Here is a 25004-nt window from a genome sequence, read left to right as displayed (position 1 = left end):
GGAGTCAATGAATATTGGAGGTATAACGAAATTGAACTAAAAAATTCCATTTTAGAAGAAGAACAAGTAAATAATTTTCTTAATAAATCTAAACACCTCTTAAATAACCTTTCTCCATCACTTTTTATAAATATTATTGATATTGGAAAACAAACTTATGAAAAAGAATTAGAGGTATTAACAATATCAGAAAAGAAAAGTTGGTTAGATATTGAAAGTAGAATGTCATGGATTATTTGTGGTATTACTGGAAATGGTGAAGAAATTCCTTCATTATGCTGTTTACCAAAAACAGAAATTGAAGAATTAAAATTAGTTTTTGAATATAACACAATATTTGTTGAACAAGAATTACCTGGATTAAATAAAAAGAGTATTAACTTATGGATGAAAGAATATATTATTCCTTGGATTAATTACATAAAAAAACGAGATGAGATTAGTAGTGAAGCAGTAATAATGTTAGAAGAAGGAATGAATAATTTTTTTGACTATGAAGAACTTAATAAACAAAAAATACACTTATTAATTGTTCCAAAAGGAGGAAGAAGTGTTATGCCAATAATAGAATTAGAAAATAAAATTGAATTGGAATGGCTCAGTTGGGGAGAACTGAGTAAAAGAAATAAACAAACATTTAGTTTTGGAGTATTAAACATTCTCAAATACCTAACAAAACAAGAGATTAAAGAGATGTTTGATAAAATATGGATAAATAACAATCAAAAATTCTCATTAATAAGAAGTGTTGTCTTTGAAACTTGTATCCCAAAACTTATAACCAATGAATTTGATAAAATTAATATATTCATAGAAGATAATATTGATGCTATAACAAACTTCGATCTTAAAAATATTGAACCTTATTTAAAAAAAACAATTACAAAAATTATTACTTCTTCACAGTTCTTAACATTTAAAACAAAAAGGAGTCAAATAGAATATTGTTTTAATCAATATCCATTATACGCTGAAAAACTACTTCAGTGTATGAGAATAAATTCAACTAATAGTGAACAACAGTACTTTCCTGAAAAATATGAAAATGACTAAAAAAGTATTTCTGTTTTATATCTCCGTATTTAATAACAAATAAACCTATATCAGGGTTTTTCAAAAACATAAAAAAAGAAACTTAATAAATACAAAGAAAAATGGCAGAAGAAGAAACTGTTAAAATTGATGAAGTAATCAACGAAAAAGAAAGAAAGAAATTAGAAAAGAAAAAGAAAAGGGAAGAAGAAGAAAGGGCTAAGCTTGAAATGATGACTGAAGAGGAAAAAATCGCTTACAATAAGAAAATGGAAAAAATTAAACAACAAGAAGAACGTGCTGAATCTAAACAACACCAGGAACATAAAAAACAACAACACAAAGTTATAAGTGAAGAAGGACCTAAAAAAGTTAAAAAATCAAAACCACAACCACCACCCACAGCTTTCCAATTACATAAAGCTGATACTGAATTAGGAAACAAACCATGGAAAGAATTATCTGTTGAACAAAAACAAAAATTCTTAACAATGGAAAAAGAAAAAAAAGCAGAGTATGATGAAGCAATGAAAGAGTATCAAGAAACTCAAGAAGTCTTGAACAGAGCAGCTGAAAAGAAAAAAGCAAAAAAGGTAGTAAAGTCAAAAAAAGGAAAAAAAGATGAAGAAAGTAGTGATGAAGAAAGTGAAGAAGAAGAAAAAAAACAACCAATCAATAAAGAAACGAAAAAAGCAGTTAAAAAAACTACTAAAAAGAAAAATAAAAAGGGAAAGAAAAGAGAGGAAGAAGATGATAGTGATGATGATAAATATGAGTTAGGTAAATTAAATGAAACAATTCCTGAACCAAAAAAGAAAGGTAAAATTGTTGAAATTAGTGATATTCCTAAAAAGAAAGGAGGAAAGGGATCAGTCGATGATGACTTCATGGCTGCCTATCTTGGAATGCAGCATAATAGAATTGGAGGAGAAGGTGTTATTGATCTTGATGAATTGATTAGAAAAACTGAAGAAGACCAAAAAGCTGATGAAGAAGCAGTAATTACTAAAACAGAAAAAGTAGAAAAGAAAGAGAAAAAGAAAGAAAAGAAAGTTACAAAAAGAAAGAAAGTTGAGATGATGGATTTCTCTTCTGTTGCAAAGAAGTAGAAAAAAGGATAGGCTAAGTAAATATGGAGTGAATGGAATAGAACAACAGGAATTAATTAAATTTATTATTAATTTCCTTTAAAATTTTATTTATAGTTTTATAATAATAAATTTAATAATTTAAAATATAAGAGAAAAATAAAAGAAAAAATAAAAAGGAAGTTATGGAAGAAGAAACACAACATAATGAAATTTACCATAATACATTAAAAAAAACTATTGAACAATTGGAACATAAAAGTATTAAAGAAAAAGTAATGAAAAATACATTCCAATTGTTTATTATCCTTTCTGAGTTTCATCAAAAACAGTATCAAATGAAAAGTGTTTTTCTTAATGGATTAACTCTTTTTTTAATACAAGTTATTAAAAATAAATATACTCAAAATGATATTCAATTTAAAAATGAAATTGTTATGAAAGAGTTTGAAGATCAAACAATTCAAAATAAATTTATTAATTGGTGTAATAAAACAGTTGCATTATGTACGTTAAATGATAATTATTTAAATATATTATTTAATTATTATTCTATAATAATTTTTGATATTCAACACTACTTTGAAATTTTTAATCAATATGATTCTGAAGCTTGTAAATGGTTAAATTCATTTAAACAATTACTAATACAATTTTTTAATGTTCCTTGTTCATTCGATCCTTTGAAACAAAATGAACAAATAAATGGAATAGTTGATTTAGATAATACTAACAACTCAAAAGAAAGACTTTCATCTGAAGATAGTATATTACCAATAGTCCAAGAGATAGAAAATGATTTAGTACTCTTTGAAGATACTAATGCAGCTAAAGTTAGTAAAACAACAACAAAAAGTGGGGCAGTGGTAAGAGAAATTGAAGGTGAAAAAGATATACTTGAACGGTTCCAGGGAAGTTATTTAAATGAGCCATTAGGACAATTAAAATCAAGAAGTGAATGTGATACTCAAAAGTTGTGTTTGAGGAATAGAGATGTTAATGGATTTGGTTTTAGGTCACCATTTATATCTCGACTAGTTGCTCACGAAAAAATAATAGATGATAAACAGGATAAGAATAATCTTAAAAGAAAAGAAAAAATTACTATAAATGAAACAAATGAAGAAGAACAAAAAATGGATGAAATGATTCTCAAAACACAAAAAGAAATGGACCGTCAAATGAAAGAAAGAGAAGATAAAAATTTACAAATTATTTCTTTGTTACATAACCAAGAGTCATATGATAAATCTGTAGTATTATCAGATGAAATAAATAAAAAGAAGTCTCAAGAAAACCAAGAAAAAAAGAAACCAATTCAACCTATTTCAGATCAAAAAGAGGATATTCATAAAAAATTTCAAAGTGATAATAATGAGTTACCTATTCATTTCCAAATTAAAAAATTGTTTCATTCAACTATTGATTCAGTTGTTATAAAAATTAAACAAAAATTCATTGAAATTGTTGATGGTAAAAAAAGAGGAAATCCAATAAGTTGTGTCTTTGATTGTGATGATGAAGGATTAAATATGAAGTGCAATTATCGAGTGTATGTTTATCCATTTGAACAAAGTGTCTTTGACCAACAAACATATCACCATGTTCAAACAGAAATTATTAAAAATAAAGGTCTTGTTTCAAATTATCTTGTTACAATAAATAATACAAAACACCCATTTGTATTTGTTTGTCCAGCAACTCGAATATCAATGTGTTCATTACCAAAAAAGAATTATGTTAAACAACCAAACCTCACAGCCATTTTTCCTATTCCAATTTATCCAGAAAAGAATAATTATTATGTTGTTTATCATAATTATTTGAGAAGATGTGATGAAAAGGATATAATTAGTTTTCATGTAGTTTTTAAAGAAAAATAACTTTTGATTTTATTATAATTTTATTAATTGATATCTTTAGTTTCATAGAATAATTAATATTTTGTTGTGAAATATAAAAACTTCTCTTTTTAAGTTCCTGAATTTTTCAATGATTTCATTTTCTGATTGTTAACAAGAAGATTGTCGAAGACCTCAGACTCAGAGATGACTTGAACAAATCAGTGTCATATAAAAGTTTATAAAAATAAATCATTCGAGATTGATTCTAATATCTTCTTCAATTAAGAATTAATATAGTCTAAATGACAATATTGTATGTCAGTTGTTTTATTCTGAGGGGATGAATAATAAGTTAGATAAAGTTATAAGTTTACATAGAACCTTTTTTTGTTTGATTTCATACGAATTTCATCTGAAATTTCTTAATCTGATTGGGTGGAATACTACAACTTGTCCTTATTGAATAAACAATATTATGTAATGGAAAAGATTAGACAAGCTAGGAACATTCTGTGTTTAAAGTCCAAAGACCTTCAATTATTCCAATTGCTTCGTTAGTTAATGAAAGACAGTAAAATGAGATTGTTATAATCTTTGAGTTATCACTCTTGATGTCTCTTTCACAATTCACACCAGTTGATTGTCAGAAGTATTATGTGATTTCATCAAATAGTAATAAAAGTACAGAACCAAGAACAGAGAGAGATGAAAGTACTAAACCAAACATAATTAAAGAACGTAAATACAAAAAGAAACGATGGGATCCTCAGTTAAAAATTAAAGCTATAAAGAAAGCAGAAGAATTAGGATTAACACATGCAACAAATCATCTTCAAAAAACATATCCAGAATTATATTCAGATTTATGTCCAAGTACACTACAATATTGGGTTCAACAATCAAATATAATAAAAAAGAAAATCATAACGGCTTAAAAATTTATGTTTATTCATTTTTGTTTTTATTCTTATTCATTTTTTTGTTTTATTCAACAAAAATTATTTAAAAAATAAATATTCCTGTTTTTAGAACAATATATTTTAAAGATAGGACAAATAAAGGAAATGGATCAATGAAAAAAAAATCAAGAAGAACTTAAAGAACTAAATAAAATCAACACTAAGAAATGTCGTTAGTTGCAGAACACCAAACTCCAGATAGTCAAAGTGATTATTCATATTCAGCACCACAAAAGTATATTGATGAAGATAAATTTAATTTAATGAAAATGCAATTAGAAGAAGAAATTACAGATTTAAGAAATAAAGTCAAAAAATATGAAGAAGGATATAACCAAAGTTTAGGATTATTAAAAGAGTATGATGCATTAGCAAATTATTTTCCACCTCGAGGAGAATTTTTTTGTTGTGGAAAAATTGAAAAAAGTTCATTTTCAAATGATACATACTCTGTAACATTTTCGACACCATTCTCTGAGGTACCAAGGATTATGGTATGTGTATTATATCCTAAAATTATTAAAATAGATGCAGCATTTATTTCAGTTTGTTTAAAGTGGTTTATACTGTTACTAATATTAAACAAATATCTCTTATAAATTTAGCCATCACCAACTGGATTTATTTTAAAGAGCGCTCCTGGGATACCAATATTAGTTGATGGTTCATTTTTCTTTTGGATGGCATATTGTCCAATAAAACCAAAATCAGAAAAATTAAGTCAAATAATCGATAAAATGAAAGGGGTTAAAGTTATAACAGAAAAAGAAGCAGAAACACAAATAAGTAAATACATAAGAAAATATGATATTAATGATGAAGATGCTAATGGAAAAACATTTTTGTATTATGCATGTGAAAAATCTTATCGAGGTCTTGTAGAGATGTTAATTAATAAAGGAGCTAATGTTAATTGTTGTGATGAAAATAGATATTCTCCACTTCATAAGGCTTTAACAGCAGAAAAGATTGATATTGAAATTATAAAAATGTTACTTGACAAAAAGGCAGATAGAGCATTAAAAAATGAACGTATGAATACTCCATTACATTATCTTTGTAGAAATAAAAATTTAAAAGACTATCATGAGGTATTAAAATTATTACTTGAAAGTGGTAGTGGATCAAAAGAAGATACAATGAGATATATTAATGAAGTAAATTCATCTGGAGAAACTGCACTAACAAATGTATGTGCAAATTCAATGGATTTTGAAAGTATTAAAATGTTATGTGATTATGGAGCTGATGTTAATCATCAAACAAATAATGGAATATTCCCATTATATTCAGCTGTAATGAAAGGAAATACTGATGTAATGGAAATGCTTCTTAAATATGGTGCAAATATTGGTCAAGTTTATAAAGGAAAACCATTGTCTCAAGTGGCTGAAGAAAAAGGTCAAATGGAAAAATTAATGCAAATAATTCGAGAAAAATATGCTAATGCTTCTATGAGTGAAGAACAAATAAGAACTACAGCTGAATGTTTTGAAAATATTTTATTCCCAACAGAAATTTGGACAGATAATATTATGAAAAGTAAACCATTACATATAGATATTGAAAACTTACCAATGGGAGCTAAAGTTGAAAACTTCTTTACTTGTACAACACATAAATTTGATATGTTATTAAAAACTAATATACACGATCCTCAAGCATGTTCCTATTATTATCAAAAACATTTCTCTGAAGGAGATCATAGTAACTATATTATTCATACAGACACTGATTTAGCAATTGTTTCTATTTCTGACGATAAGAATATTAAGAAAGTAATTATGAGAACAAAACGATCTGATACAAGAAAGATTTATGAAGGAAAAACTGATCATCAAATTTTAAAAGAGTTATTCCCTGAATATAAAGAAAAGTCAACAGTTGCTATTAGAGGTAAACCAATGTTCAATGCATTATGTAAATTTGAAAATTTTTTCACTTATAAAAGATATAAATTTGGTGTATTATATGCTGCTGTTGGACAAACAAAAGAAATGGAATTCTTTAATAATAGAGAAGGTTCTTCTTATTTTGAACATTTCTTAAATCTTCTTGGAAATAAAATTGAGTTGTTTGGATATCAAGGATTTGTTGGAGGATTAGATACTAAAAACCGTTTAATGGGGGATTATACTATTGTAAATACATTCTCTCAAGGTAATATAGAAATAGCTTTTCATATTTCAACATGGCTTCCTTTCATGGAAACTAATGATCAACAACTAGATAAAAAAAGACATATTGGTAATGATGTTGTTGTATTAATTTTCAAAGAATATGCAGGAACTCCTGAACCAATTGATATTTCTTCATTTAAAACACAATTTAATCATGCATTCATAGTTGTTGGGTTTGATATTACACAACAAAATGCCCCAGAAGATTATGAATATTCTGTTAATATTTGTTGTAAAAAAGATGTTGCACCTGTTGCACCATTTATTACAACTGATAAATATAAATACAGTAATTTATTCTCTCAATTTTTAATTGCTAAATTAATTAATGCAGAACGATCAGCACAAAATTCATTAACTTTCAGAGCAAAAAGATTAACTATCAGACAGAATCAGTTAGAATCTATTATGAATAACTTTGCCAAACGAAGTAATTAAAACATTATTCATTATTTTGTTATTTAAAAAAATCAAAAAATAAAAGAGGTATTAAAAAAAAAAAGATCTGAACTTAAAAATATATTATTTTAACTATGAAAAGTATTGTTTTATTATTCACACTGTTTGTAGCAATTTATGCTCAAAGTGAAATAAGTGGTATGGGTCAAGCTGGTATTGAAGAAGTTAAAACAAAAGTACAGACTATTGAAGATAAAATGAAAGAAGTAGAAGGTTTGGAAAGAAAGTTATTAATGAACGCTGACAATGACATGAATGAAGATGCCGCTAAGCTTGGGTCATCACGTGTTGATCGTGCAAAGTCATTAACTAAAATGAAATCTGAATTAGAACAATTACAAAAGATTAGAGCTCTTCTTCCTCAATTACATTTAAAAATGAAACAAATCATTGAAACTCTTCCAAAGAAAGAACAATTTAGATTAATTCGTAATATGAATTTAAGACATAGATTTGATCTTGGTACTTGGCAAGATACTGCTTAATTCATAACTATTGTTTTCTATTAGTTTATCAAATTTTTTAAATAATAAAAATAACTAACCAAATTAAACTTATATAATTGAACATAAATTAGTAGGTTTTATTCATTAAAAAGAGAAGTAACCATTAATATGCATTTAAACAATTTAATGATAAAATGTTCCTTTACCAAATTTACCAAAACCATTATTTGGTGTAAAAAACGTATCAACAGCATCTCTGGAATTTCTCATATCTTCATCTCCAGTAGAGAAATTAAATGTCATACTTTGATTGTCATGACTCTCAATGTTATTAAGATTTTCTTGACCAATTTCATTCTCAGCGAAGTCAAAACTCATTCCTAATTCATTTCCAATAATATCTTGACTCATAGCTATATCAGGTTTTTGAATTGAGTTAAAATCAAATTGAGGCTCTTCCTTTTTAATTGGTTGTTGAGTTTGAGGAAGTGGAAAATCAGAATTAGTAATTGATTCTTTCTGAATACCCATAGGAGAAACTAATGTAGGTTGAACAAAAAGGCCTTGTGGAACAAGAAGAACTTTTTGTTGATCTTCAATAATTGGTTGTTCACTCATTGCATCACTTTGTTGAATTTGCTCTTCTGAAGGTGAATTAATAGGATTGTTAATATCAATTATTTCTCCTTCTTCAATACCATTATATTCTATTTGATTAGGATTACCAGAAGAATCATTTGTTAATGTATTTGTAGGAATAATTGTTGTTTTATTTAACACAGGTACATTAATAGAATTAATAAGTTTATTAGTTGATGGAACACTTGATTTTATTGATTCTGGAATAATTAGTGGTTGTTCTTGTTGTGTTTTAGGTATAGTTAATAATGTATTACTCATATGGATTGGTTGTTCTTTTATAATTGTTCCAGAAAAAGGATTTGACGTAATATTGATTCTTTGAGAATTTATAGTTGTTTTAACATAATTAACTAAATTTTCATTGCATAAGCAAACTCCTTCATTAAAATGAGAAACTATATAATTATTTACTGCCATACCAATGGGTTCAATATCTTTTTGTTCTATAATAGGTTTATTATCTTTTTTAACCATTATTATCTTTTTCATACGAACTGTTTTTTGTGCTTTTCTTGTATTCTTTTCTCCAAATTCATATCCAAATTTAATAGCTATTTCTACTAATTCATTAAATGCTAATGCAATTTTATTACGTTCATATCTTCTAAGTCTTTGTTCAGACTTATCTTCTTCAAGCATTTTAGATGCTTGTGCATTAATACGATCAGCAAATTGAATAATATTACCATTATAAATAATTGATTGTACTGGTTGAATTTGATATGTTTTTTCAGCACTTTTTTTTTGTTTTTTAATTTCTACAGTAACACCAGCTCGTGACAATAAGTATATAAGTACCGCTTGTTGAAAGGATTCAAGATTCTTTGATTTTTGTTTTGAGATATTTTGTTCATTACGAGGATCGTGATCTTCGTCCATTTTTTATTTTTTGTAGTTTTTGTTTATTTCAAAAATCAAATAGTTTGGTTTGAACATTTATTTTTTCTCTTATAAAAAAAAAATGTAATAAATAACAGAAAATTAAAAATATGTTTTTCTTTTTAAGAAATTGAAAAAGATAACTTGAAATCAAAATAACATAATGCAAAGAGTTGATAAAACTATTTACAAAGAAATACCTGAAAACGTACAAGAAAGTGGAGAAACCTTTCAAAAACCTGATTACATTGGACAATCATCAAATAAATGTAAAAAAATGTACATAAATGATGAGTCATGTTTTGTTTTTTTATTTGAAAACAATTCATCTGTAGAATATCATCAAAGATTAAAACACCCAGAATTAACACGGAGAGTTATGATTGATCTTGTTCCTCCTATTTCAACTCATTTTCATGAGAATACTCTTTTTATGCTTCATCCTGATCGTAAAATATCAATTATTCAATTTTTAAAACAAGGGTCAAATAAGGATTATGTTAATCCAGCCCCTTTAAATTTTTTCCCATCACCAGATTTTATTACTGCGAAATATCTAGTTGGATGGAATGAATATATTGCTGTCTTTAATTATTCTAAAATGATGGTAATTGATCGTTTTAATACAAGTAAATCTTTTACCTCATTCCCATTAACATGTAGTATTATCAAACAATGTGATAATGAATATTCTTTTGGATTTCAAAATCAAGTTGTTATTATTAATAATGAAATCAATAACATTCTTTATCAACAATATGATGTGTCTAATGGTGTTCTTGTTAAACAAGGAAATGTTCCTCAAGCTTATAAAGAAACAAAATATGTTTGTGTAGCTCATAATGATCGTGATGTTGCTGTTGCCTATGAACATGCTGTTTACATATTTTCTCTTGGTGGTGAATTAAAAAATAACACACCAATAGCAATCCCAAGAGCAATATTACAATACACTGATGCTCCTATTTCTAAAATTTATTTAGATAATTCTTTTCTTGTAATTGGAGATATTGTTGGTGGAGCATCAGTTTATACAGCAACAGGTACATTTTTAACTAAAATTGCACCTGAAGATGATATTAAAACAGAGAAAAAAGTAGCACAAAATAAAAGACGAGTTACAGCAATTACTCGTTTTAATCTTTTTGTTGTCATAGGACTTGCTGATGGTAAAGCAAAATTTTTTACTTGGGACTATAGATATAGTGGAATTGAAAAGAAAGAGTGCGGTGGTAAAATTATACGAATCTACCCACATCCAGAATTAAATAAAGTTTGTTTTATTACAGAAAATGGTAGTGAACGACGTATTGTTGGATTGACATATTGGAGTCCAATTGAAAAATCATTTACATTTATTTCACCTTATCTTGCCCATTCACCTGAACTAAGATATGTATCATATATTAAACCATTTGTTGATCAACTTAGAGTATTTGTTTCATGTGACTATCCCAATGAATCAGTTGGATTTAAAAGAACTAAACCAAGATTACGTGGAATTTATAATTTTGTAAAATTCTTAGAACAAGCAGATAATGTTCATCGCCTTCCTTTCCCAGTTAATTTAGTTTGGCAATTAACTGTTGCTATGCAAAAATATTGTGAATTACAAGACGCTATTTTAAGTGGTAAAGAAAAAGATAATTATTTCAGTGTAATTCGTGCAGAAAATAGGGTTCTTGCTCAGATATCTAAAATATGTTTTGTTGATACAGTTTCTATTCCATTAAAAGATCAACCACAATTCCCAGCACATACTTATTTAAATGATTTTACTCATCATTTTGAAAAAGTATTAAATGCTCAAATGTATAAACCAATTGTTAGTGAAAGTGATAAATCAAATTATAAAAATTTCTTATGGAAAATATTAAAAACTTTATTTGATGATTATGTAGATTTTGCTGATGCTTTAGAAAATTTAGATATTTTAATGAGTACTATTAACAGAGATAATGTTTATGCTTTTGTAGGAGCAATTAAGATTTATGGTAGATATATTCAAATTATGCAAGATATAAAAGAAACTGCATGGTCTATTGCTCAAGTGTTAGGAATAAGAGAGACTGATAGATGGTATTATGGAGGTGGACTATATATGGGAAAGAAAATGCCTGAAGTATGTTCTGACCAACCAAATATCCCAGAAGTTGAATTTCCATTGAAAATGAATTAATTTTTTTAGTTTCATTGTTTTTTTTTCCTATTAACAAAACCAATAACCAAATTAAAGAAATAATTTAATTATAAATTACTAAAATTTTATAAATCTTGTATCATTAATTAAAGATATTAGAAAACGTCATTAAAACTAATGCAAAAAAGTTAGCACAAAATTTCAAAACTATTTCATTATGTATATTGAATTTTAGCTTAAAGAGAATTTAACATAAAAAATAAGGTAATAATAAAAAAATATCAAATAAATAATTTTAATAAAAAAGTCTCTGAAATAGTAGTTAAAAATAAATAGCCTTTATAGAAAAAGAAATATGAGTCATTCTTTTTTAAGTATTATTATTATATTAAAATTAAATATAATAATATCAATTAACTTAACTTTAATGTTATTCACTATAACAAAAAATATTATTAAGAATTAAGTATGATAAAATTTTTAATTGAAAACAAATAAGACAAAAAATACTATTAAGTTAGAATATTTTTATATATCAAATTCATATTTATTTGGTTTTTAGTAAATAAACATAACACTTGGTCATATCAATAAATCTACTTGATTTCTATTTAGTATATTACTAGTTTTATATATTATCAACTTTCTTCTAATTTTTTTGATGAAACTATATCACTCTTTGATACACCAAATAAAAAGTAGTACAACAAACATTTCAAAAAACCAGTCAAAAAAGAATAATAACCATTTGGAACTATAAAAGAGTGATAATTAAAAATTATATTTTCATATATTTGGTTTAAGGATTTTCAGAAAAACTAAAAGAAAAACAGATTCATGTCATTTTTATCAAAGAAACGGTGGCATGTTGGTAATTATAAAAACAGATTAAAAGTCGAATTAGCAGAACAAGAAGCTAAAGAGAAAGAAGAAAAAGAAAAAAAACGTTTAAAAGAAATAAACGAACAAAAAGAAGTTTTAGAGTCAATAGAAAAAGAGTTAGGGAAAGAGAAAGCAATTGAAGTAGCACGACAAATCCAAACTTCATTTGTTTATGAACCACCTCCTGGGTACTCAGTTTTTATTGAACAAACAACAGAACAAAAAGAAAAAAAAAGAGAAGAAGAAAAACCAAAAAGAAATAATAATTTTAAAGATTTTAAGAAAAAATTAAAAGAAGATCCAATAAAAAGGTGTGGAGAGAAAGACATTGAGCAACTACTAATATAAATTTGCTTTTTCAGAATTTAAGAAACAAGTTTAATAAACAGAAAATGTTCTGATATTCTAAGTAAAATAGAATTAGTAAATTTAAAAACAAATAAAAAAAATATAAAAAACAAAATTTAAAAAAAAAATAAAGAATTGATTGGTTAATTTACCTAAGAAGTTTTGGTTAAGTTTCAATGGGTTAACAGCAATATAGTTTAAAACTATGAAATTACTTTTTGTGTTTCAACTTTATGACTCCAACTCCAAGACCATCTACCTGTGAAAAAATTAACTTATGGGTAAATTTGTATTGTGCTCAATATATTCCTCTTACAAGTAAGTTTGGAGAAAGAGATTTAGTAGGAGTAATTGTTTATGAAAAACAAAATAAAGGAAATATTATTCGAGTAAAATCAAATATTGAAAGAAATACTCTTAATCCAATATGGAATCGACCTGTATTTCTTGAAGATGTTGTATTTGGTAGTCTTTTATTCTTTGAAATTATTGAAAATAATAAAATAATTGCTAAAGCATTATATCCAGTTCAAAATATTCCAAATAATAAAAGAATGACATATGTCTTACCATTAATAACACCATCACTAACATATTCAGGAATATTAAGAGTAGTATGTTATGAAGGGAATTCAGCTCAAGATGTAGCAAATGTAATATTCAAATTTAGTGATTTAGAAGAAAAAATGCCAGTTTGTAATAATAGATCTCGGTTAGAAATTATTGCAGAAAAAATTACAGGAAATCATTCACATGTGTTTTGGGCTATTGTAAGGAATAAAAAATTATGTTATTATCAAAAAAAACATAAAAGTGAAATACTGAATAATAAATTTATTATGTATTTTGAAATTGAAAATGAAGATTCTTTAGAAATTAAAATTATTGATAAAAATGGATTTCATTATTCGGATTTTATTTCATTTAAAGAAAAACTTACTACTTTTAAAAGAATTGAAACTGACCATTATGTTTATTCTTTAAAATTTATTTTTACTCCTGTAAATAAAATACCACCTACAGAAATATTACCACCTGAATGTCAAGAATTTATTACAGATGATTGGTATACATCAATGGATATTGATGTTGAATCTTTTATTGAATACGAAAATCCTGAAAAACAAACAACTCTTGTTACTGCTGAAACTTTTCAAAATTTTCATGTTGAATATGACTGTGATTGTATAACAGATACTATAGTTGAATCGTGTCCAATTCTTAATAGACATTATTTAGATAAACCAATTAGAGATGTCATTTCAAAAGAAAATAATAAAAAAATTTATAGTTTTGGAGATAGTTGTATTGTTTGTTGTGGTGAATCCAATCAACTAGGTGTTTGTAAAGCAGTTATTCTTAATCCTAAAAATACAATTAAATGTTATTTAAATACAAATACAATTGATGATGATATTGAATCTATGCTCATGACTAATACTCATAATAAAGTAAAAGTAATACCGTTTGTTCTTTTTTTTCGTTAAGCTAGTTTAATAATAAATTTATAATAAATAGAAATACAATGTTAGACAAAATTATTTTTCTTGAAGATAGATTAAACAATAATAAAGAAAAATTTGGAATTGTTGTTGGAACACCAGGTCAAGTTTCAGAAAACGAATTCTTATCAAATAAAGAATCATCTCCACTTGCTTTGGAATTCTTTAATTTACTTGGTCAAACAATTCAGTTAAAAGGATTTACTAAATATAAGGCTGGATTAGATGTTCTTACAAACACAACTGGTACACAATCATTATTCACTGAATTTTGTCAAATGGAAATAATGTTTCATGTATCGACAATGTTACAACATGTTGAAGGAGATGATCAATTTTTAGATAAGAAGAGACATATTGGTAATGATGTTTGTGTTATCATCTTCAAAGAAGGAAATGAAAGTGTTGATATCTCATCATTTGTTTCACATTTCAATCATGTGTTTATTGTTGTCCATCCTGTTGTAATTGATTCTAAAGAATTATACGAAGTTGTTGTTGTAACAAAACTAACTGTTAAAGCTTTTAGACCAAGATTTCCAGAGTCTAAATATTTTAAAAGAGATTCAGCCTTTAGAGATTGGTTATTGCAAAAACTTGTTAATGGAGAACGAGCATCTCTGCTTGTTGATCAATTTATTCAATCACAAAGTATAGCAAGAAAAGGACTTATTAATGAAATTATAGTTAGCTCAACACAAAAAAAGAAATAAACAGTAAAAGTATCATTTAAATAATTATTAATGGATGTTAGATGTTTTAATGAATCAATGTTGAATTCTTATTTCTAATTTTTGTTTATTTGTTTTAAAACCTAAAAAAAAAATCTAAATAAATTACAAGAATTCAATGGTCAAATGTCAACTCTGTGACACTAATCCTGTTTGCACTAAAACTTCAGATGGTAAATTAATTTGTAAACAATGTTTTATTGATCGTGTTGAAAAATTAGTCCATCAATGTATTGATGAATTTCAATTAATTTATCCCACTGACCATATAGTTATTGGCGTTAGTGGTGGTAAGGATAGTACTGCACTAGCAACAATGTTAACTCGAATAGAAAAACGATGGCCATCTGGTGCAAAGTATACTCTAGTTGCTGTTGATGAGGGTATTGTTGGGTATAGAGACAAATCTTTAGAGTGTGTTAGATGGCTTCAAGAATACTTACAACTTCCTTTAGAAATTATTTCTTACATAGAAACTTATGGAATGACAATGGATGAAATTGTTACAAGAGGTGGAAAGAATGCATGTAGTTATTGTGGAGTATTAAGAAGACAATGTCTTGAAAAGGCTGCAATAAAAGTAGGAGCAAATGTTATTGCAACTGGTCATAATGGAGATGATGTTGCTGAAACTGTATTAATGAATTTTTTGCGAGGAGATGTTGCTCGTTTAGAGCGTTGTAAAAGCTTAAAAAGAGAATTAGAAAGAGAAGATGGGATTATCAGAATTAAACCCTTTAGTCTTTTGACACAAAAAGAGGTAGTGTTATATGCTCATTATATGAAATTACGATATTTTAGTGTTGAGTGCACATATGCAGGAACAGCATTTAGAGGAAATGCTCGTACTTTCTTACAAAAAACACAAATTTTACATCCATCAATTATCCGCAATTGTGTTATTAGTAATGAACAAGCAAAAGCTGAATTAAAAAAAGAACAATTAAAAAAGTCACAACGATGTACAGTCTGTGGAATGCAATCAAGTTCTTCTCTCTGTCAAGCATGTAAAATGATGAATGAATTGAGAAATGGTATGCCAAAAATTGAATTAAAATAAATTGATATGGTTTTTATTAATGAATTATTATTTAATATCCTTTCATATTAAATTTGGCTGTTTTAGTAAATGGAGTCAATAATATGATCAGTATAAACATAGTAGGGAAATGGACTATACAGATCACAAAAAATTGAAGCCAAGTATTAAATTCATCAGTAAAACTTCTTGGAATTGATGTTTGTGCACTCACTATCATATAAAAATTTGAAATAAACCTTAAAGATGATTGAATCAAAAATAACACTGAAACAATATCAACACATACCATTGTTTTGAGTGGTGATAATAAAATTCCTGAATAACTTATTCCATCTTTTGTCATATATGATAATATTATTGCATTAATACATGAGATAAACATAATGATACAATAAAATATAGTTAAAACACAATAATATTGCCAAACAAATCCACAATCAAATAAAACATCAATTGCTGGTTGTGTTTTTATAGAGTAATCATAAAAAAAGAATCCAAAAGATGGATTAATTATAATAAATAATATCACATAACATACTTGATTAACCCTTCTACAAACAATAAATAGAGTTGGTTTGTTATAAAGTGATTTGTCAATATAATTATTAATTACTTCGAGTGCAACAAAGAAATATGTTAATTGAAAGAAGTGATTTAAAGAAGATGTTAAGAATGACATTACATTGTAAATAGATGAGTTAATTGGTCCATCTGACTTTAAATCAAAAAAGTCAAATAATAATGTGAGTATTACTGTAATTATAAACAAATACATTGAAACAAAAAATAAATGAATTCGATAATTGATTTTATCACTTTTCATTGTGTTAATTACATGAAAAACACTTACCCCAATAAAAGAAATAATGTGTAATCCAATTAATAACCAAATAGCAACTTGTGTTTGGGAAGTATCTCCCATCTATGTAATAAAAAAATACTTTTTATGTTTTTTTTAATTTTCTGAAAAGAAAAAATTAAAAATCTAAAATGACAAAAAATAAAAAAAAAGGAAAACTTAAAATAAAAGAAATACAAAGTCTAAATTAATAATGAGTATAAAAGATAGAAGGAAGAAACCAATTAGTCTTAAAAAAGAAAAATTATTTTCTGATCACACAAGTCAACAAACAAGAAGTTCTTTAGCAAAAACGACATCATATCATAGTGACAGAGAATCATTACCCACACCCTCAGCGAATCCGAATCCAAATCAGACCTTATTATTTTATGTTTGTTAATTTTTTTTTAGATACGTTGTAGGTTAAAAAAAAATTAATAAAAACAGCAATACGACAGTGACGGATTTGGAGAATTAACAGTTCAAGAAATAAGAGAATTTCTCCAAAATGAAAAAGGAATGTATTTAACAGACGAACATATTCAAAGTATTATGTCGAATGTTCTTATGCAAACAGACAGAATTAAAATGAATGACTTTATTAAGTTTTGTAAATATATTGAAACTGACCAAGAATATTTAATAAATAAATCATCAGTAGATAATAGTCCAGTTTATCGACATGAAGATTCATTATTTCAACAAAGAGACCAAGATAAACCGAAATATTTACAAAATGTTTGTTTTATTATAATAAAAAGGAAATATATAAAAAGAGAAATTAAAAAAAAAATAGTATAATGATAGAAGTTTTATTCATGATAGTCAAATAGAACAAGATATTATTAGTGAGAGCGTTAATTTAACAAGTAAAGAAAATGAAATTAATGTAAGAGATATTAATATTATTCATAATGAAAAACCACATATGTCAAAAGTAGAAATAGAAGAAGTAATGAAAGGAGTTGAAATGAAAAATTTACCAGCATTACAACAAAGTGTATTAAATATGATTTTTAATAAAACAACAGAAGTTCAAAAAAGAAAAATACAATTTGAAAAAGTTAATATGGAAAATAGTGAAGATCCATTAAAACCATATGGAAAAGATTTAACTACAGAAGATACAGCAAATATTTCAATTTTAATTGATGATAATAAACAACAATTAAATCCAAGACAAACATATAAAAATTTATTTGATCATTATGATGAAATGTATAGACCAATAGATGAAAAAGAAACATTATGTGGAAGAAGAGAAGTATTATTAATGAATCCAAATGAAACAACAAGTGATATATGGATGATAGAAATTGGAGATATTGAAAGGAAAGAATGTCCTAATGAAGAATTATTTGGAGTATTTTGTATATATGATATTACTATGGAAAAAAAATTAACAGAAAATTATTATATTGAATTTTCAAAAGAAAAAGAAAATAATAATAAAGATATAAATAATAAAGGAATATTTTGTATTAATTGGAGAGTAGATTATTTTAAGAAAACAGAACATAAAATTAAAGGAGTTCTTTTAATATATAAATATGCAGAAATTGATCCAAATGGAAGTAAAGAAGGATATTTAAAAGAAGAAAAGAAAAAGAAAACACAAATTATTAAAAATCAAAGTAAAAGAAGTAATTATAAACAATTTTTAGGAATTGGAGTAACAGATTTAGGAGAAATATTAATTGGAAATAATTCAAGATTTGAATCAAAAGAATTACCAATTTATAGAGAAGATATTGAAAAAAAACAAGAATTTGATACATTTTTAAAAAGTGATAATAATAAAAGTAAACAATTAAATATTACATGGAAATATTCAATGAAAAAAATATTAACAAAAGAAGCAAGATATGAAAATAAAAATCATGATATAATACAAAAAGAATATTTTATTAAAGATGCATCAGGATATATTCTTCAAAATAGTAATCCAGAAGGAAAAATAATTAGAATGCTTGAAGATTTTACATCTATTGAAAATTATAAAAATTTCTTTATGGATTTTACAAATAATGTTTATGTTACACCAAAAGAATTAAATATTACATCAATTTCACAAAAAGATAAAAAGAAAACAAAATTTGTAATAACATGTTATTTTAGATGTACAGATAAAGATTTAAAAGATCCAAATAATATATTAAATGCATTTTATTCAAGAAAAGAAGAAGATAAAATATTTAAAACATCAAATTGTACTACAGTAAGTATTGGAAATAAAATAGATTTTTATTTAGATGAATTTAAAGTAAAATTACCATTAAATCTTAATGATCAATATCATTTTTTCTTTTTAATTCAAGATGTTACATTTCCAGAAGAACAAAAAAAAGAAACAACATTACAATATTTTGCATATAGACCATTATTTGAACAAGGAAAATTAATTATTAATGGAGAATATAAATTACCAGTATATACATATGATGGAACTACAGGATATATGACATCTACTGATAAAGTAAGAGATGGAATAGGAGATAAAATGTCATATCTTATAGTTGATATTAATATTCATAGTACTATATTTGCAGGAAGTACATCATTATATGAATTATTAGATAAAGTATGTTCATTTAATTTAATTGAAGATGTTGAAGAAGTATTAAGTAAAGTACATAATATTCCAGTTATTCAATTAATGCATTTTTTCCCAGTTATTATGAGTAATTTATTTGGAATGTTTAATAATCATAGAATTAAAAGAAATAATGAAAGAAAATCAGAAGAAAAAAAAGATAAAATAGAAGAACAAGAAACAATAAATACAAGTCCACAAAAAGGATCAATAGTTCAAACACCACGTGGAAAATTTTCAAATGGTAAAAAATTAGAACATGATGTTATTTTAACATATATTCTTAAAGTACTTGCAGCATTATTAAAAGAAGAAAAAGCACCACATAATACATATAGACAAAGAAATCATATATTAACATCATATATTGATTATTATTTTACAAATCCTATTGATGATAATACAGAAGAAATAATAAAACAAATACCAATTTTTATGAAACTTACAAATTGTTTATTATGGTATTTTGAAAAAATATTATATCAAAAAGATACTACAGATCAAAGACTTGTTGTTGTAGATGTTGCTGTTGAATATTGTTGGTTTTTCTTTGATGTTATTATTAAATCATTAACATTATATCTTGAAGAATTAGGTATTTTTGATTCAAATAATAGACTTGAAAAAATTAGACAATTAGGAGAAAATCCTATTTTCCAACAATTTAATTCAGATATTATTGAATTAGGAACTACATTAGCTCAAACTATTAGACTTAGACTTTGTTTATCTAAACAAGAAACAAATGGAATATTTTATTTAAATTCAGATTTTGGATTATTTATAAATGATTTAATTAGAATTTATTCACATACTATTGGATTTGAAACAATGAATAATTATATAAATACATTATCAAGATGTTATGATTCTCAAACAACAACATTATTTGAAGTTGTAGGAGAACCAAATAATGAAAATTATATAGAAATTGAAGGAATTATTCCAAGTCAAGAAAAAAGAAGTAAATGTTGGTTAGCTACACAAATACTTAGAATTGATTTTATAAGTGTATTAAATTCATATGAATATTTTTATGAAGTTAATATTCCATTAATGGTTAAACCAAATTTATTTGAAAGTGTTGGAGAATTAAGATCATTAATTAATGAAAGACATTATTTTGCAAGTAATATAGAAACATCAATTATTAAATTAATAACAAGAAATAATGAAATTTCAAAATATGCATTAATAATTCTTTTAAAAAGAATTATTCTTTGTGATTTAGATATTAGATTTGAAAATAAAAAAGAAAGAATAGCAGAATATTTTATTCCATTTTTATTTGATTTTATAGATAATTTTGAAAGAATTACAGAAATATGGACAAAAAAAAATTTAAAAACAATTGAAACACAAGATCTTTATCTTTGTTTAATTTGGGTATTAAAAAATTTAAATAGAGAAGTTTTAAAAAGATATATTTCATTAGAAGTAGGATCAAAAATAATGAATTTTATTGAATTACTTGTTTCAGCAAAAGAAATTCTTAGTTTTATGGGAGGAGAAATATGTAAAAATGATAATGATAAAAAGAAATATAGAAATATTAGTGGAATGTATTTAGGAATAAGAAAAGAATTAATTAATGAATATATACAAAATTTTGAAGTATCAGAAAATGAAAAATTAAGATTAAATTCAATGTTTGAAGAAAATTTAAAAGAAGAAAAAAGTATTATTAAACAAAGACCAAAAGTAAATGAAAAAAATACACAAGAATTATTATTATTTGGACCATCACCAGGATTAGGAAGTGCAGAAGCATATACTAAAAGAAATAAAAAATTAGGAAAAATATTTGGAAATGATGTAAAAGAAGCACCAATTGAAAGAGATGAAACAAGAGATCATATTATTTATGATGATACATTATTAGTTATTCTTGATATTGTAGAATGTTTATTTGAAGAATTATTTGAAAGAAAAGATATAGATGAAATGAATAAAATTAATAGTTTTATAAGTGATAAAATGTTTGTTCAACCACCACCTGCACAATATATTAAAAGATTTTTCCAATTTATAAGAAAAATAATTAGAACATATGGAGATTATTTATTTAAAGAAAATTTAGATTTTTCATATAAATTATTAAGAGGAATTATGAATTATTGTAATTATCCTGATCCAGATATTAGAATAAATGCAACATCAGTATTTTATTTATTTGTTAGAACAAATTATGAAATTTTAGGAAGTACACAATGTATGAGAATTCATACAGTTGCAGCATTAGCAAGTATTGGAACAAAAGAAGGAGAAAATAATTCATTAATAGAAAGATCATTAAATACATTAGAACAATGGGCAAGAGATGATTTTTCACAAGAAAAATTTCATGGACAAAAAGAAGAAAATTTAAAAACAAAAGAAACAATTGATATTATTGATATTAATGCATTTGAAAATTATAGAAATAAAGTAATTCAAAGAAGATTAAAACTTCTTGAAATAATTGATAAAGATCAAAATGGTGGAGATAGAAAATGGAGAACAAAAGAAAGAGTTATTAGACAATTAATAAATTTATGGAAAGAAGATCCTGTTAATGAAGTTAGTGAATTAGCACAAAAATTATTAAATAAATATGAAAAAAATGTTAAAATAGAAATTACTATTTCAGGATTAAAATTAAAAACAAATAATTATCTTAGAGAAGTTTTAGAAACAATTAGAGATTGTATTGCATTTACAGGAGAATATCAAATAAAAAAAGAAGAATATAATGAAAAAGCTAAAGAATTAAGTAAAAAATTAGATGAACATCAAAAAACATTTGAAGAATATATAGAAAAATTAAAAGAAATAGGATCAAATATTTCTATTAGTAAAGATAAATTAAAAGAAATTATTAATAAAACAAAAGAATTAGTAGAAGCAAGAATTAATATTGAAAAAGAAGAAATTGAAGTTAAAAAAGAACAAGAAAATAAAATGAAAGAATTTGAAAATGAATTAAAAAAAACATCAGAAAGTTTAAATAAATTATATAATGATGCATGTGATAATTTAGCAACAAATAATGATAATGTAATGATATTACTTTCATCACAACAAAAACTTCAACAAACAATTGGAAAATTAAATGCTATAACAGAAATAGCAAAAAGAAATCATAAAGAATTTTTAAAAAAAGAAAATGAAGTTAATTGTATTTCATCATGGAATATAGTATTTAAAAGTTGGAATAATATATTACCAATGGGAATAGAAGTATTAAAAAAAGCAAGTGAAATACAAGATATTATTAATCAATTTGAAAAACAAATATTAGAAGAGAATGAACAAATGGATAAAGAATTATCAGCAAGTGAAGAAATAATTAAAATTTATGCATGGGAAATTGCAATAAATGATGTTACAGAATTTGTAGTAGGTACACATCAAATAGAAGATATTATTGGAATGGCAGGAAAATTAAATCAAAGATTTAAAAGTATTAATTCAAGTTATAAAATAATTCAAGAATATTATGGAGAAAATTATAAAAAAGAAAAATCATTTAGAATGTTTATTGAACTTGGAAAAAAAATATTAATACCACTTCAATTAAGAACAAAATTATTAGGACAAATGAGATTATTAAATAAAGAAAGTCAAAAAGAAAAAGAATATGAAGATAAAAGAAAAGAATATGCACTTTGTTTTAATGTTACAGTTCAATTACTTCAATTTCAAAATGATGAACCAACAACACAATTAATTGAAATATCACAAATTATTAAAAATATAGAAAATATAAAAATACCATTTTATAATAAATATGTAAATCAAGAAGATATTCAAAAAATTCAAGAATATTGTGAAAAACATCCAAAATTTATTATATTATTACCATCTAAAAATGAAGCAGCACAAGAAATTCAACAAAATGGAATAAAAGATGATGAACAAAATAATAAAAAATTTGGAGAAGAATTAAAATTATTAAGAAATCATGTTCAATCATTTTTAAGAGATTTATCAGATTTAGAAATACTTAAAAAAAGTAGTGAAAAAGCTATTGATTTAATTACTGAAAGAAAATTAGAAATTGCACAAAAATATATTGATTGTCCACAAATTCATATTCCATGGTTTAAAATGATTGCAAATGAACATGAAAAAAGAGGAAATTATGTTGAAGCAGGAATTGCTATTGTTCATATTATTCATTTTATTTATTGTACAATTAAAGATAATATTCATCCATTAAATGTAGAATATTTAAAAGAAATTACTAATGATTTCTTAGATTATAAACAACCATCATTTCAAAGTGGTTCAACAACATTAAATACTGATACATTAGTAAATGAAGTAAAACATGGAGTACAATTATTTAAAATAGCACATGTTTATTCATTTGCAATTGCTTTATATAATTTTATTATTCCATATTTTATTTCAAATAAAAATTATTCAGAATTAGCACTTGCACATGAAGAAGTTAATATTCTTTATAATGGAATTACAGAACCATTTATTTGGTATTATTATTGTGTAGGATTTTATGGAGAAAAAGCATTTGAAAAAGATCATAAAAAACAATATATTTATAGAAGTCCTTTAAGATTAAAAGAATTTGGAAATGAAATTAAAGAAATGCGTAAAAAAGATCTTAATGGAATTGGTATTTCACCTGATTGGAAAACAAATATTGAAGGAATTGATATTGATAAATCTACAACTCCATTTTATACAGTTGTTAATGTTTATCCATTTAAAGATGGAAGAAAACAAAATAATTTTAATGTAAATTTTACAGGAGTTGGTGTTTTTGTAAGTGAACAAACTTGTAAAACAGATAAAAAACATCCTGGTTTAGAAGATACTCAAAAAGTTAGAACAATTTATAAAACAAAACATAATATTCCTTCAGTTCTTGAAAGAGAAGAAGTTCAAAATATTATTCAAAAAGTAATGTCTCCAATTGAATGTTGTATTGATGATGTAGATAATAAATTAGAAGATTTATCTACTTCAATTGAAGATTTTAAAAATAAAGATACTAATATTATGTCTTTACAACCAAAACTTAAAGGTATTCTTGTTGCTGAAGTAAATGGTGGAATAGGTGCTATTTGTGATACTTTTCTTAAAAAACCTAATATTCAAAATTATGATGTTGATTATGTTTTAAATTTATATTCATTACTTCAACGTACTCTTTTTACTTGTAAAAGAGGATTAACAATTCATAAATCTAATATGAAACAAGAACATGCAGGTATTCAAAGTGTTTTTGATAGAGGTTATTTAACCACTTCTAAAATTATTAGAGATGTTAAACCTGATGTTTTAGAATATGCAAGATCAAAAGGAGTTAATGAAAATGATCTTGTTCAATTTAATTGATTTCTTTTTTTTATTTTTTATTTTTTTTTTAATAATAAAAACTTAAAAAATAA

The 25004-nt window shown here is 24.7% G+C and overlaps 13 protein-coding genes across 13 annotated transcripts in view, besides 36 other annotated features; 11 read left to right on the top strand and 2 right to left on the bottom strand.

Moving 5' to 3' along the window:
- The window catches only part of EDI_009850 (uncharacterized protein), a gene marked incomplete at both ends in the record, with an annotated part of 2211 nt that extends 1158 nt beyond the window's left edge, over positions 1–1053 (top strand). The window contains one exon of the mRNA XM_001733319.1: positions 1–1053. This exon is cut by the window's left edge and continues 1158 nt beyond it. Within this exon, the coding sequence (XP_001733371.1) occupies positions 1–1053 (1053 nt within the window).
- A 62-nt stretch (positions 1054–1115) lies between these two features.
- Positions 1116–1248: a microsatellite.
- Positions 1155–2141, top strand: EDI_009840 (cylicin-2, putative; the record flags this gene model as incomplete). Its single annotated transcript, XM_001737221.1, has 1 exon — positions 1155–2141. The coding sequence occupies one exon, from the start codon at positions 1155–1157 to the stop codon at positions 2139–2141; it is 987 nt and encodes a 328-aa protein (XP_001737273.1).
- Positions 1606–1783: a microsatellite.
- Positions 2057–2103: a microsatellite.
- A 50-nt stretch (positions 2142–2191) lies between the features above and the next one.
- Positions 2192–2236: a sequence feature (AT_rich).
- A 5-nt stretch (positions 2237–2241) lies between these two features.
- Positions 2242–2298: a microsatellite.
- A 7-nt stretch (positions 2299–2305) lies between these two features.
- On the top strand, positions 2306–4003 carry EDI_009830 (uncharacterized protein; the record flags this gene model as incomplete). Its single annotated transcript, XM_001737220.1, has 1 exon — positions 2306–4003. One exon carries the CDS (start codon positions 2306–2308, stop codon positions 4001–4003), a length of 1698 nt encoding a protein of 565 aa, XP_001737272.1.
- Positions 2640–2686: a sequence feature (AT_rich).
- Positions 3987–4032: a sequence feature (AT_rich).
- A 543-nt stretch (positions 4033–4575) lies between these two features.
- On the top strand, positions 4576–4899 carry EDI_009820 (uncharacterized protein; the record flags this gene model as incomplete). Its single annotated transcript, XM_001737219.1, has 1 exon — positions 4576–4899. The coding sequence occupies one exon, from the start codon at positions 4576–4578 to the stop codon at positions 4897–4899; it is 324 nt and encodes a 107-aa protein (XP_001737271.1).
- Positions 4900–4902: 3 nt separating this feature from the next.
- Positions 4903–4950: a microsatellite.
- A 7-nt stretch (positions 4951–4957) lies between these two features.
- Positions 4958–4982: a sequence feature (AT_rich).
- Positions 4983–5090: 108 nt separating this feature from the next.
- EDI_009810 (rap GTPase-activating protein, putative) lies at positions 5091–7541 on the top strand (the record flags this gene model as incomplete). The annotated part of the gene is made up of 3 exons (XM_001737218.1): positions 5091–5468; positions 5529–6411; positions 6484–7541. 3 exons carry the CDS (start codon positions 5091–5093, stop codon positions 7539–7541), a joined length of 2319 nt encoding a protein of 772 aa, XP_001737270.1.
- Positions 7535–7586: a sequence feature (AT_rich).
- Positions 7587–7636: 50 nt separating this feature from the next.
- Positions 7637–8047, top strand: EDI_009800 (uncharacterized protein; the record flags this gene model as incomplete). The annotated part of the gene is made up of 1 exon (XM_001737217.1): positions 7637–8047. One exon carries the CDS (start codon positions 7637–7639, stop codon positions 8045–8047), a length of 411 nt encoding a protein of 136 aa, XP_001737269.1.
- A 30-nt stretch (positions 8048–8077) lies between these two features.
- Positions 8078–8101: a sequence feature (AT_rich).
- Positions 8102–8191: 90 nt separating this feature from the next.
- On the bottom strand, positions 8192–9529 carry EDI_009790 (uncharacterized protein; the record flags this gene model as incomplete). Its single annotated transcript, XM_001737216.1, has 1 exon — positions 8192–9529. One exon carries the CDS (start codon positions 9527–9529, stop codon positions 8192–8194), a length of 1338 nt encoding a protein of 445 aa, XP_001737268.1.
- Positions 9530–9598: 69 nt separating this feature from the next.
- Positions 9599–9641: a sequence feature (AT_rich).
- Positions 9642–9692: 51 nt separating this feature from the next.
- On the top strand, positions 9693–11708 carry EDI_009780 (uncharacterized protein; the record flags this gene model as incomplete). Its single annotated transcript, XM_001737215.1, has 1 exon — positions 9693–11708. The coding sequence occupies one exon, from the start codon at positions 9693–9695 to the stop codon at positions 11706–11708; it is 2016 nt and encodes a 671-aa protein (XP_001737267.1).
- Positions 11709–11756: 48 nt separating this feature from the next.
- Positions 11757–11802: a sequence feature (AT_rich).
- A 132-nt stretch (positions 11803–11934) lies between these two features.
- Positions 11935–11975: a sequence feature (AT_rich).
- A 60-nt stretch (positions 11976–12035) lies between these two features.
- Positions 12036–12222: a sequence feature (AT_rich).
- Positions 12223–12436: 214 nt separating this feature from the next.
- Positions 12437–12465: a sequence feature (AT_rich).
- A 41-nt stretch (positions 12466–12506) lies between these two features.
- EDI_009770 (uncharacterized protein) lies at positions 12507–12899 on the top strand (the record flags this gene model as incomplete). The annotated part of the gene is made up of 1 exon (XM_001737214.1): positions 12507–12899. The coding sequence occupies one exon, from the start codon at positions 12507–12509 to the stop codon at positions 12897–12899; it is 393 nt and encodes a 130-aa protein (XP_001737266.1).
- Positions 12572–12645: a microsatellite.
- Positions 12757–12817: a microsatellite.
- A 63-nt stretch (positions 12900–12962) lies between the features above and the next one.
- Positions 12963–13033: a microsatellite.
- Positions 13034–13132: 99 nt separating this feature from the next.
- Positions 13133–15114, top strand: EDI_009760 (rap GTPase-activating protein, putative; the record flags this gene model as incomplete). Its single annotated transcript, XM_001737213.1, has 2 exons — positions 13133–14364; positions 14418–15114. The coding sequence occupies 2 exons, from the start codon at positions 13133–13135 to the stop codon at positions 15112–15114; spliced, it is 1929 nt and encodes a 642-aa protein (XP_001737265.1).
- Positions 14169–14189: a sequence feature (AT_rich).
- Positions 14392–14416: a sequence feature (AT_rich).
- A 136-nt stretch (positions 15115–15250) lies between the features above and the next one.
- On the top strand, positions 15251–16192 carry EDI_009750 (ATP-binding domain-containing protein, putative; the record flags this gene model as incomplete). Its single annotated transcript, XM_001737212.1, has 1 exon — positions 15251–16192. One exon carries the CDS (start codon positions 15251–15253, stop codon positions 16190–16192), a length of 942 nt encoding a protein of 313 aa, XP_001737264.1.
- Positions 16174–16230: a sequence feature (AT_rich).
- On the bottom strand, positions 16224–17096 carry EDI_009740 (uncharacterized protein; the record flags this gene model as incomplete). Its single annotated transcript, XM_001737211.1, has 1 exon — positions 16224–17096. The coding sequence occupies one exon, from the start codon at positions 17094–17096 to the stop codon at positions 16224–16226; it is 873 nt and encodes a 290-aa protein (XP_001737263.1).
- Positions 16680–16700: a sequence feature (AT_rich).
- Positions 17097–17101: 5 nt separating the features above from the next.
- Positions 17102–17137: a sequence feature (AT_rich).
- Positions 17138–17141: 4 nt separating this feature from the next.
- Positions 17142–17252: a microsatellite.
- EDI_009730 (uncharacterized protein) lies at positions 17227–24951 on the top strand (the record flags this gene model as incomplete). Its single annotated transcript, XM_001737210.1, has 3 exons — positions 17227–17406; positions 17463–17753; positions 17812–24951. The coding sequence occupies 3 exons, from the start codon at positions 17227–17229 to the stop codon at positions 24949–24951; spliced, it is 7611 nt and encodes a 2536-aa protein (XP_001737262.1).
- Positions 17439–17459: a sequence feature (AT_rich).
- Positions 17759–17810: a sequence feature (AT_rich).
- Positions 18407–18483: a sequence feature (AT_rich).
- Positions 19732–19796: a microsatellite.
- Positions 21665–21709: a sequence feature (AT_rich).
- Positions 22184–22221: a sequence feature (AT_rich).
- Positions 22445–22579: a microsatellite.
- Positions 23330–23379: a sequence feature (AT_rich).
- Positions 23970–24016: a sequence feature (AT_rich).
- Positions 24952–24981: a microsatellite.
- Positions 24982–25004: part of a sequence feature (AT_rich) that runs on past the window's edge.

Source organism: Entamoeba dispar, genomic scaffold (assembly GCF_000209125.1).
Source record: "Entamoeba dispar SAW760 scf_1105229460475 genomic scaffold, whole genome shotgun sequence".
NCBI lineage: Eukaryota > Evosea > Mastigamoebida > Endamoebidae > Entamoeba > Entamoeba dispar.
Note: the sequence above shows the minus strand (reverse complement) of the source record. Positions and strands in the feature narration are given on the sequence as shown.